This window comes from Salvelinus sp. IW2-2015, unplaced genomic scaffold (assembly GCF_002910315.2).
Source record: "Salvelinus sp. IW2-2015 unplaced genomic scaffold, ASM291031v2 Un_scaffold3936, whole genome shotgun sequence".
Taxonomy (NCBI): Eukaryota; Metazoa; Chordata; class Actinopteri; order Salmoniformes; family Salmonidae; genus Salvelinus; species Salvelinus sp. IW2-2015.
The window spans coordinates 22264-32095 of NW_019945210.1; the positions used below are offsets into that span (position 1 = coordinate 22264).

The window sequence follows — 9832 nt, forward strand, 5'->3', positions numbered from 1 at the left end:
GGTTTCTCTTCACCTGGGATAGCGCGGATGGATCAAGCTGTGGTGTTGTGGAGTTGCTCATCTGGTGAGATGGAGTTAGATGGGTTGGTTCTAGCCTGGTCCCAGATCTGGTTGAAGTTGGTTCTAGCCTGGTCCCAGATCTGGTTGAAGTTGGTTCTAGCCTGGTCCCAGATCTGGTTGTGTATCTTGCCAACTCCTATGGTCATTGCGTGAAATATGTGACCCGTTTCAGGAAACCAGGCATCTGTCGCGAGTCCCTACTTCACAGGAGCGCCATTTGAACCTAAACTTTATTTTTTACATTTACATTTACATTTAAGTCATTTAGCAGAYGCTCTTATCCAGAGCGACTTACAAATTGGAAWGTTCATACATATTCATCCTGGTCCCCCCGTGGGGAATGAACCCACAACCCTGGCGTTGCAAGCGCCATGCTCTACCAACTGAGCCACACGGGACCACATTTTTAATCAAAATATGTTGTTTGGCAGAAATGCCTTCTGGAACATGTGAACTTTCATGTGCCTTAATAACAAAAATTGTATGCCATCTGTTAATACGAATACAATTGTCAAATTATGAGCCAAGGTTGTTTAGCCATTGAAAAAGTTAGCAACTTTCCAGCTAGCTATGATTGGCTGAGATAATGAGTGGGCTGGACATGCCAAGACATGAGTTCTGCACAGTTCTGTCTATTATAGGAGCTGGTCAGTATGTGCAGGTAATCCTGTCTAACGCGGCTTTTTATAAAGATATCACGTAGTAGAACTGAATAAGTGTTGCTCTCCACTTTCTGGAGGACCGAGTTTTGAAATCAGTGGAATAAGAGTACGATAGCTAAGGAGATGGAGACAATTCTGGCATTTGATTGCAAATATGCAGACGGAGACGAAAAGAGAACACGGGTCCGGATTACATCTTCGGGCAACCATGGCAACCCGTGACAGAGACGGAGAAGTGTCCAACCGTGTATACGGGTAATAGAGTCTAGCTAGCTACATTTTCAGATATTACACGTTTCTAATTTTGTCAGAAATTCATTTTAATTTTAAGTTACAGTGCACTGTTAGAGAAAGGGGGATTCCTAGTCAGTTGTACAACTGAATGCATTCAAATTAAATGTGTCTTCCACGTTTAACCCCTCCAACCCCTCTGAATCAAAGAGGTGCGGGGGGCTGCCATAAACGACATCCACGGCTTCGGCGCCTGGGGAAAGGGCCTTGCTCAGGGGCAGAACGACAGATTTTTACCTTGTCTGCTCAGGGATTCGATCCGGCAACCTTTCGGTTACTGGCCCAATGCTCTAACCACTAGGCTACCTGCTGCCCAGCTAACTAGCGAGCTAACGTTAGCTGGCTGGCCAGCTAGCTAACGTTACGTGTTTGATCTGTGTAGTAATATTATTTGTATCCCAGAGCCATTTGTATTACTAGTTATAGCCTAATGTTAGTTAGCTAACATAGAACCTGGTTGGTTAGCTACCTGCAGATTCATACAGTGTAGTAACATCATGAGTTGGGATTATGGTTCATTGTTTAGCTAGCTAGCTACATGTCTAAACAAAAGACTCCACTATGCAAGTAACCATTTCAATAGAATGTTSATGATGTCACTGCGACAACTGTCGATAGACATAGCTGGTAAATTCTCTCTGGCTATCTACTCTGATTTCAGAGCACTCTCGTCTAAATGTGGCAGAGAGTAGAATAACTGACGGATTTAACAACGCTCAACACCCGTTGAATACGGCCAGTGTCAGTAGAAGTTGGCAAAAAAGGCGTAATTAAATTGTTGCGCAGCACAGTTGCGGTCACCAACGCTCTGATAACATGAAAACAGCCTAACCAGCTCTGCTAGGGAGAGTAATATGGTCAGAGTGAGCTGTTCTCTCATTTGTGTCTGGAAGTAGCTAGCAGCTAGCCAACGTTAGCCAGTTAGCTTGGGTGCTTGACTGCCGTTGTGAGGKCAGAACGYTCGGATCAACCCTACTCTTCAACCAGAGCGTCCAGTGCGCTCCCCCCGAGAGCCAAACGCTCTGAGCACACTCTGGCACTCCAGATTAAATTTACGAACACACTTGTAGTATAAACCAGCCTTAAGTCTTGACATCTTTGGTTGTTTAGTACATRGCCTCACAGGTGAATCCTTAAAGAGATGGGTGGGGCTAAAGCTTAAGACGGTATAAATAATGCTGAACGGGTGKAGACAAAGAAGAGCTCTCCAGTAGTAGTACCAAAACATTCAAGGGACATTTTCTCAAAAGYGAGKTTACAAGYTTATCAGCTTTCAAAGCARAATGACTTTCCCATTGTTCCTCACCTGCAGTGTCTGATAAACCATTCTGWAGCTCTGAGTCTCTGCTTTTATCCWWTGTAWRAAACACCATTTCACATGTTGATACATAAGACCGAATCGAGCCGGTTGGTCACATATGTGGAACTAGTCTAGTGGTTAGATAGACAGGTCACCTACATGTTCTGGTTCCACAGGAGGCCAGGGTGGTCTGCTCGTCCAGGGGTCCAGGGTTCGAGTCCCAGGGCAGGCAGGACCCCAGGTTAGCATTCCAAACGCAGTGAACCCCCGGCCAGGCCGCTATACAGGCGGCAGCGCTGGGGGCGCTGAAGCAGCTGGCTGGCGTGTAGATCAGGACATCACTCAACAACAGACTGTTGAACCCCCCAAACACATACATCACACTGTAGGGGGGAGGGAGGGAGGGAGGGAGTGGGGGGAGGTGGAAAGAAAAGACACATGAAAGAAAGTACAGTAAGCTTATTCCCTAGACAGAGTTCCTTCCCTAGACAGAGTTCCTTCCCTAGACAGAGTTCCTTCCCTAGACAGAGTTCCTTCCCTAGACAGAGTTCCCTACCTAGACAGAGCTCCTTCCCTAGACAGAGTTCCTTCCCTAGACAGAGTTCCTTCCCTAGACAGAGCTCCTTCCCTAGACAGAGCTCCTCCCTGACAGAGTTTCCTTCCCGTAGACAGAGTTCCTTCCCTAGACAAGGAGCCTTATTCCCTAAGACAGCAGCTCCTTTCCCCTAGACGGGAGTTCCTTCCCTAGATCAGAAGTTCCTTCCCTAGACAGAGTTCTCCTTCCTAGAACAGAGTTCTTCCCTACACCCAGAGCTCCTTCCTAGACATAGAGGCTCCTTCCTAGACAAGAGTTTCCTGTCCCTAACAGAGCTCCTCCCTAGACTAGAGCTGCGCTTCCCTAGAGACCCTCAACGAGCTCCTCTCGATCCTCTAGACAGATTCCTTTCCTAGACCAGAGTTCTTCCAGCAGAGTTCCTTTCCTAGACAGAGTTCCTCCCTAGACAGAGTTGCCTTCCCTAGACAGAGCTCCTTCCCCTAGACAGAGCTCCTTCCCTACGGACAGAGCTCCTCCCTAGACAGAGCTCCTTCCTAGACAGAAGCTCCTCTTCCTAGACAGAGTCTTCCCTAAGACAGAGTTCCTTCCCTAGACAGAGTTCCTTCCCTAAGACAGAGTTCCCCCCCCCCAACCTGTATTTTGGATGTGATATGTTTTCTACAACTGTACCGTATTCAGATTCGATTCAACGTTAGATGGAGTATTTTGCTGTTTTGCTTCCAGAGCCACTTCGCCTCTAAAACGACAATGTCAGGTCCTTGGACTATTAAGGTTAGATGCTGGGCTCCAATAGTCCATTACTGGGCTAGGGACCCTGAAGCAAACCTGTACCTGTCATCTGTAGATCGGCCGTGGTGTCGAACCGGTTGGACATCGTGGTGGAAGGTCTGGTCTGGACAGCACGACCACTCAATCACATGCGTGTTTAGAGAGAGAAGACATGTTTACATTGAACAAGGTTTCTACATCCGATTTGTTGTTTACATGATGCTGACCAGCAATGTGTTTACAGTTAAGACTGGGTTAGATGGGGTTAGGGTTTAGGTTGTCAGGGTTTTAGGAATGTGTTAGGGTTAGGAATGTGTCAGGGTTAAGAATGCGTTAGAGTTAGACTGGGTTAGACTGGTGTTACGACTGGGTTAGACTGGGTTAGGGTTAGGAATGTTACAGGGTTAGACTGCGTTAGGTTAGACTGCGTGAGGAGGGTTAGAACGTGTGAGGGTTAGACAGTGTGAGGGTAGACAGTGTGAGGGTTAGACAGTGTGAGGGTTAGACAGTGTGAGGGGTTAGACAGTGTGAGGGTTAGACAGTGTGAGGGTTAGACAGTGTGAGGGTTGATGCGTGAGGAGGGTTAGACAGTGTGAAGGGTTAGACAGTGTGAGGGTTAGACAGTGTGAGAGGGTTAAGACAGTGTGAGGGTTAGACAGTGTGAGGGGTAGACAGTGTGAGGGTTTAGACAGTGTGAGGGGTTAGATCAGTGTGAGGAGGTTAGACAGTGTGAAGGGGTTAGACGGTGAGGGGGGTTAGACAGTGTGAGGGTTAGACAGTGTGAGGGTTAGACAGTGTGGAGGGTTAGACAGTGGTGAGGGTTAGATGTGAGGTAGACAGTGTGAGGTTAGACAGTGTGAGGGTTAGACAGTGTGAGGTTAGAACGTGTGAGGGTTAGACAGTCTGTGAGGTTAGACAGTGTTGAGGTTAGACAGTGTGAGGGTTAGACTGTGTGAGGTTAGACAGTGTGGAGGTTAGAGCTGTTTGCCACACTGCCCGTCTGGCTGCATCAATGGCCCGGTCTAGCTGCCACCAGCCCACCAATGTCCCCTGCAGATGTTCAGGTATTCTGACTGGCAGACTATATTGTCACTATGAATGGTGGCTAGAGCAACACTGAAGCATGCATGAGAGCACACAGCTTGTTCCAGACGACTGTGTAATCACGCTCTCTCCGTAGGCCGGATGTGAGTAAGACTTTTAAAACTGGACAAAAAGAAACTACCTATGTGAGAATGCTGTTCATGTGACTACAGTCAGCGTTCAACACCATAGTGCCCTCAAAGTCATCACTAAGCTAAATGTCCCTGGGACTGAACACTCCTCTGCAACTGGATCCTGACTTTCTGATGGGCTGCCCCAGGTGGTGAGGGTAGGTAAACAAACAATCTGCCACGCACGATCCTCAACACCCTCAGGGGTGCGTGCTTAGTCCTCTCCTGTACTTCCCTGTTCACCCACGACTGCAAGGCCAGCACAACTCCAACACCACTCAATTAGTTTGCCGACGACACGGTGGTAGGCCTTGATCACCGACAACGACGAGACAGCCTATAGGAAGAGGTCAGAGACCTGGCCAACTCTCCCCAAACGTGATCAAGACAAAGGAGATGATCATGGACTTAACAGGAAAGGAGCACTGAGCAGGTCCCCATTCTCATCGACGTGGCTGTAGTGGGAGCAGTCGAGAACATCAAGATCCTTGGGTGTGTTTGACCATGATAGTTTGTTGGTAATGTGGACACCAAAGGATCTTGATGTTCTCGACCTGCTCCACTACAGCCCACGTCGATGAGAATGGGGACCTGCTCAGTGCTCCTTTTTCCTGTAGTCCATGATCATCTCCTTTTGTCTTGATCACGTTTTGGGGAGAGGTTGGGCCAGGTCTCTGACCTCTTTCCTATAGGCTGTCTCGTCGTTGTCGGTGATCAGGCCTACCACCGTTGTCGTCGGCAACTTAATGATGGTGTTGGAGTTGTTGCCTGGCCTTGCAGTCGTGGGTGAACAGGGAGTTACAGGAGAGACTAAGCACGCACCCCTGAGGGTGTTGAGGATCGGCGTGGCAGATGTGTTGTTACTACCCTCACACTGGGGGCAGCCCATCAGAAAGTCCAGATCCAGTTGCAGAGGGAAGGTGTTCAGTCCCAGGGACTTTATGCTTAGTGATGAGCTTTGAGGCACTATGGTGTTGAACGCTGAGCTGTAGTCAAATGAACAGCATTCTCACATAGGTGTTCTTTTTGTCAGGTTAAAAAGTCTTACTCACATCGGCTACGGAAGAGCGTGATTACACAGTCGTCTGAACAGCTGGGTGCTCTCATGCCATGCTTCAGTGTTGCTCTAGCCACCATTCATAGTGACAAATATAGTCTGCCAGTCAGAGAATACCTGAACATCTGCAGGGACATGGGTGGGCTGGTGGCAGCTAGACCGGGCCATTGAATGGCAGCCAGACGCGGCCAGGATGGCACATCAGTCTAACCCTCACACTGTCTAACCCCTCACAACCAGTCTACCCTCACACCTGTCTAACCCCTCACACTGTCTAACCCTCACACCTGTCTAACCCTCACACTGTGCTAAAACCTCACACTGTCTAACCATCACACTGTCTAACCCTCACACTGTCTAACCCTCACACTGTCTAACCCTCACACTGTCTACCAACACCCACACTTCTGTCAACCCTTCACACACTGTCTAACCTCCCTGTCTAACCCTCCTCAACGCCAATGTCTAACCCTCACACTGTCTAACTCCTCACACGTCTAACCTCACACTGTCTAAACCCTCACACTTGGGTCTAACCCTCACACTGTTAACCCTCAACAACTTCACTCACACTGTCTAACCCTCACACTGTTCTAACCCTCAACTGTCTACCTCCCACCGCAGTCTAACCCTCACACTGTCTAACCCTCACACTGTCTAACCCGTCAACTGTCTAACCCTCAACACTGTCTAACCCTAACCCCTAACCCTCACACTGTCTAACCCTCCTACACTGTCTAAACCCTCACACTGTCGTAACCCTCCTCACGCAGTCCTAACCTTAACGCAGTCTAACCCTGATACATCTAACCCTAACCAGTCTAACCCAGTCTAACCCAGTCTAAAACAGTCTAACTCTAACCAGTCCTAACCCCTGACACATCCTAAACCCTAACACATCCCTAACCCTGACACAATCCTAACCACTAAACCCAGTCTAACCAGTCAACTGTAACACATTGGCTGGTCAGATCATGTAACAAACAAACGGATGTAGAAAACTTGTCAATGTAAACATGTCTCTCTCTCTAAACAGCATGTGATGAGTGGTCAGTGCTGTCCAGACAAGACCTCCACCACGATGTCAACCGTTCGGACACACGGCCGTCTACAGTGACAGGTACAGGTCTGCTTAAGGGTCCCTAGCCAGTAATGGACTATTGGAGCCCAGCAATTACACCTTATAGTCCAAGGACCTGACATGTTCTGTTTAGCAGGCGAAGTGGCTCTGGAAGCCAAAACAGCCACAATACTCCATCTAAACGGTGAATCGAATCTGAAATTACGGTACAGTTGTAAACATATCACATCAAAATACAGGTGGGGGGGGGGAACTCTGTCTAGGGAAGGAACTCTGTCTAGGGAAGAACTCTGTCTAGGGAAGGAACTCTGTCTAGGGAAGGAGCTCTGGTCTAGGGAAAGGAGCTCTGTCTAGGGAAGGAGCTCTGTCTAGGGAAGGAGCTCTGTCTAGGGAAGGAGCTCTGTCTAGGGAAGGAACTCTGTCTAGGGAAGGAACTCTGTCTAGGAAAGGAACTCTGTCTAGGGAAGGAACTCTGTCCTAGGGAAGGAACCTGTCGCTAGGAAGGAGGCTCTGTCTAGGGAAGGAGCTCTGTTCTAGGGAAGGAGCTCTGTTCTGTCCTAGGGAAGGAGCTCTGTCTAGGGAAGGAGCTCTGTCTAGGGAAGGAACTCTGTCTAGGGAAGGAACTCTGTCTAGGGAAGGAACTCTGTCTAAGGGAAGGAACTCTGTCTAGGGAAAAGGAGCCTTGGTCTGGGAAAAGCTCTGTCTAGGGAAGGGACCCTGTCAGAAGGAACTCTGTCCTAGGGAAGGAAGCTCTGTCTAGGGAAGGAGCTCTGTCTAGGGAAGGAGCTCTGCAGGGAAGGAACTCTGTCTAGGGAAAGGAGCCTCCTGTCTAGGGAGGAACTCTGTCTAGGGAAGGAACTCTGTCTAGAGAAGGAGCTCTGTCTAGGTAGGGAACCTCTGGTCTAGGGAAAGGAACCGCTGTCTAGGGAAGGAACTCTGTCTAGGGAAGGAACTCTGTCTTAGGGAAAGGAACTCTGTCTAGGGAATAAAGCTTCTGTACTTTCTTTCATGTGTCTTTTCTTTCCACCTCCCCCCACTCCCTCCGTCCTCCCTCCCCCCTACAGTGTGATGTTATGTGTTTGGGGGTTCAACAGTCTGTTGTTGAGTGATGTCCTGATCTACACGCCAAGCCAGCTGCTTCAAGCCGCCCCAGCGCTGCCGCCTGTATAGCGGCCTGGCCGGGGGTTCATGCGTTTGGAATGCTAACCTGGGTCCTGCCTGCCCATGGGACTCGAACCCTGGACCCCTGGACGAGCAGAACCACCCTGGCCTCCTGTGGAACCAGAACATGTAGTGACCTGTCTTCTAACCACTAGACTAGTTCCACATATGTGACCAACCGGCCTCGGATTCGGTCCTTATGTATCAACATGTGAAATGGTGGTTTTTTAACATAGATAAAGCAGAGACTCAGAGCTTCAAGAATGGTTATCCAGACACTGCAGGGAGGAACAAGGGAAGTCAATTCTCGCTTGGAAAGCTGAATAAACTTGTAACTCACTTTTGGAAACATGTGCCCCTTGAATGTTTGGTACTACTACTGAGAGCTCTTCTTTCGTCTCACACCGTCAGGCATTATTTTATACGGTCTTTAAGCTTTTAGCCCCACCCATCTCATTTAAGGATTCACCTGTGAGGCCAATGTACTAAACGAACAAGATATGTCAAGACTTAAGGCTGGTTATATAACAAAGTGTGGTTTCGTAAATTTGATCGGAGTGCCAGAGTGGTCAGAGCGTTTGGCTTCTCGGGGGAGCGCACTGGAACCTCTGGTTGAAGAGTAGGGGTTGATCCGAAGCGTTCTGCCCTCACAACGGCAAGTCAAGCAACCCAGCTAACTGGCTAACGTTGGTAGCTGCTAGCTACTTTCCAGAACAAAATGAGAGAACAGCTCACTCTGACCAAATAGTTACTCTCCCCTAGCAGAAGCTGGTTAGGCTGGTTTTTCATGTTAGCTAAGAGCGTTGGTGACTGCAACTGGTGCTGCTGGCAAACAATTTTTATAATTACGGCTTTTTTTGTCATAACATTACTGACATTGGCCATTATTCACGGGTGGGTGAGCCGTTGTTAAATTCCGTCAGTTATTCTTGCTCTCTGGCACACTCAGACGAGAGTGCTCTTGAATCAGAGTAGATAGCCAGAGAGAATTTACAAGCTATGTCTATCAGACAGTTCGTGCAGTGAAACAATGAACATTCTATTGGAAATGGGTTACTTGCAGTAGTGAGTCCCTTTTGTTTAGACATGTAGCTAGCTAAGCTAAACATGAACCATAATCCCAACTCGTAACGGGAATACACTGTATGAATCAGCAGTTAGCTAAGCTCAACCAAGGTTCAATGTTGCTAACTAGCATTAGGCTATAATAGCAATACAAATGGCTCTGGGATACAAATAATTGATTAACTAACACAGATGCAAACCACGTAAACGTTAGCTAGCTGGCCAGCCAGCCTTTAACCGTTAGCCCCCTTTAAAGCTAACCCAGCCCCCCCCAGCTTTTATGGCAGCCCCCCCGGCACCTCTGATTCAAGAGGGGTTTGGGTTAAAACGTGGAAGACACATTTAAATTTGAGGCATTCAGTTGTACAACTGACAGGAAATCCCCTGTTCTCTAAGACAGTGCATCTTTAACTTAAAACTAATGACTTTCTGGGACAAAATTAGAAACGTGTAAATATCTGAAAATGTAGCTAGTAGACTCTCTTACCCGTATAACACGGTTGGACATTCTCCTCTCTGTCACGGGTTGCCAATGGTTGCCTTTTAGTTGTTGAAGATAGTATCCGGAGCCGGTTGGTTCTCTTTTCGTCTCCGGTCTGCATATTTGCAATCAATGC

The 9832-nt window shown here is 48.2% G+C and overlaps 1 protein-coding gene across 1 annotated transcript in view; it reads right to left on the reverse strand.

Moving 5' to 3' along the window:
• The window catches only part of LOC112076698 (attractin-like), a gene marked incomplete at its 5' end in the record, with an annotated part of 41979 nt that overhangs the window by 15935 nt on the left and 16212 nt on the right, over nucleotides 1–9832 (reverse strand). Inside the window, 2 exon segments of the mRNA XM_070441421.1 lie at nucleotides 2320–2360; nucleotides 2473–2696. Coding sequence (XP_070297522.1) covers nucleotides 2320–2360; nucleotides 2473–2696 — 265 coding nt within the window.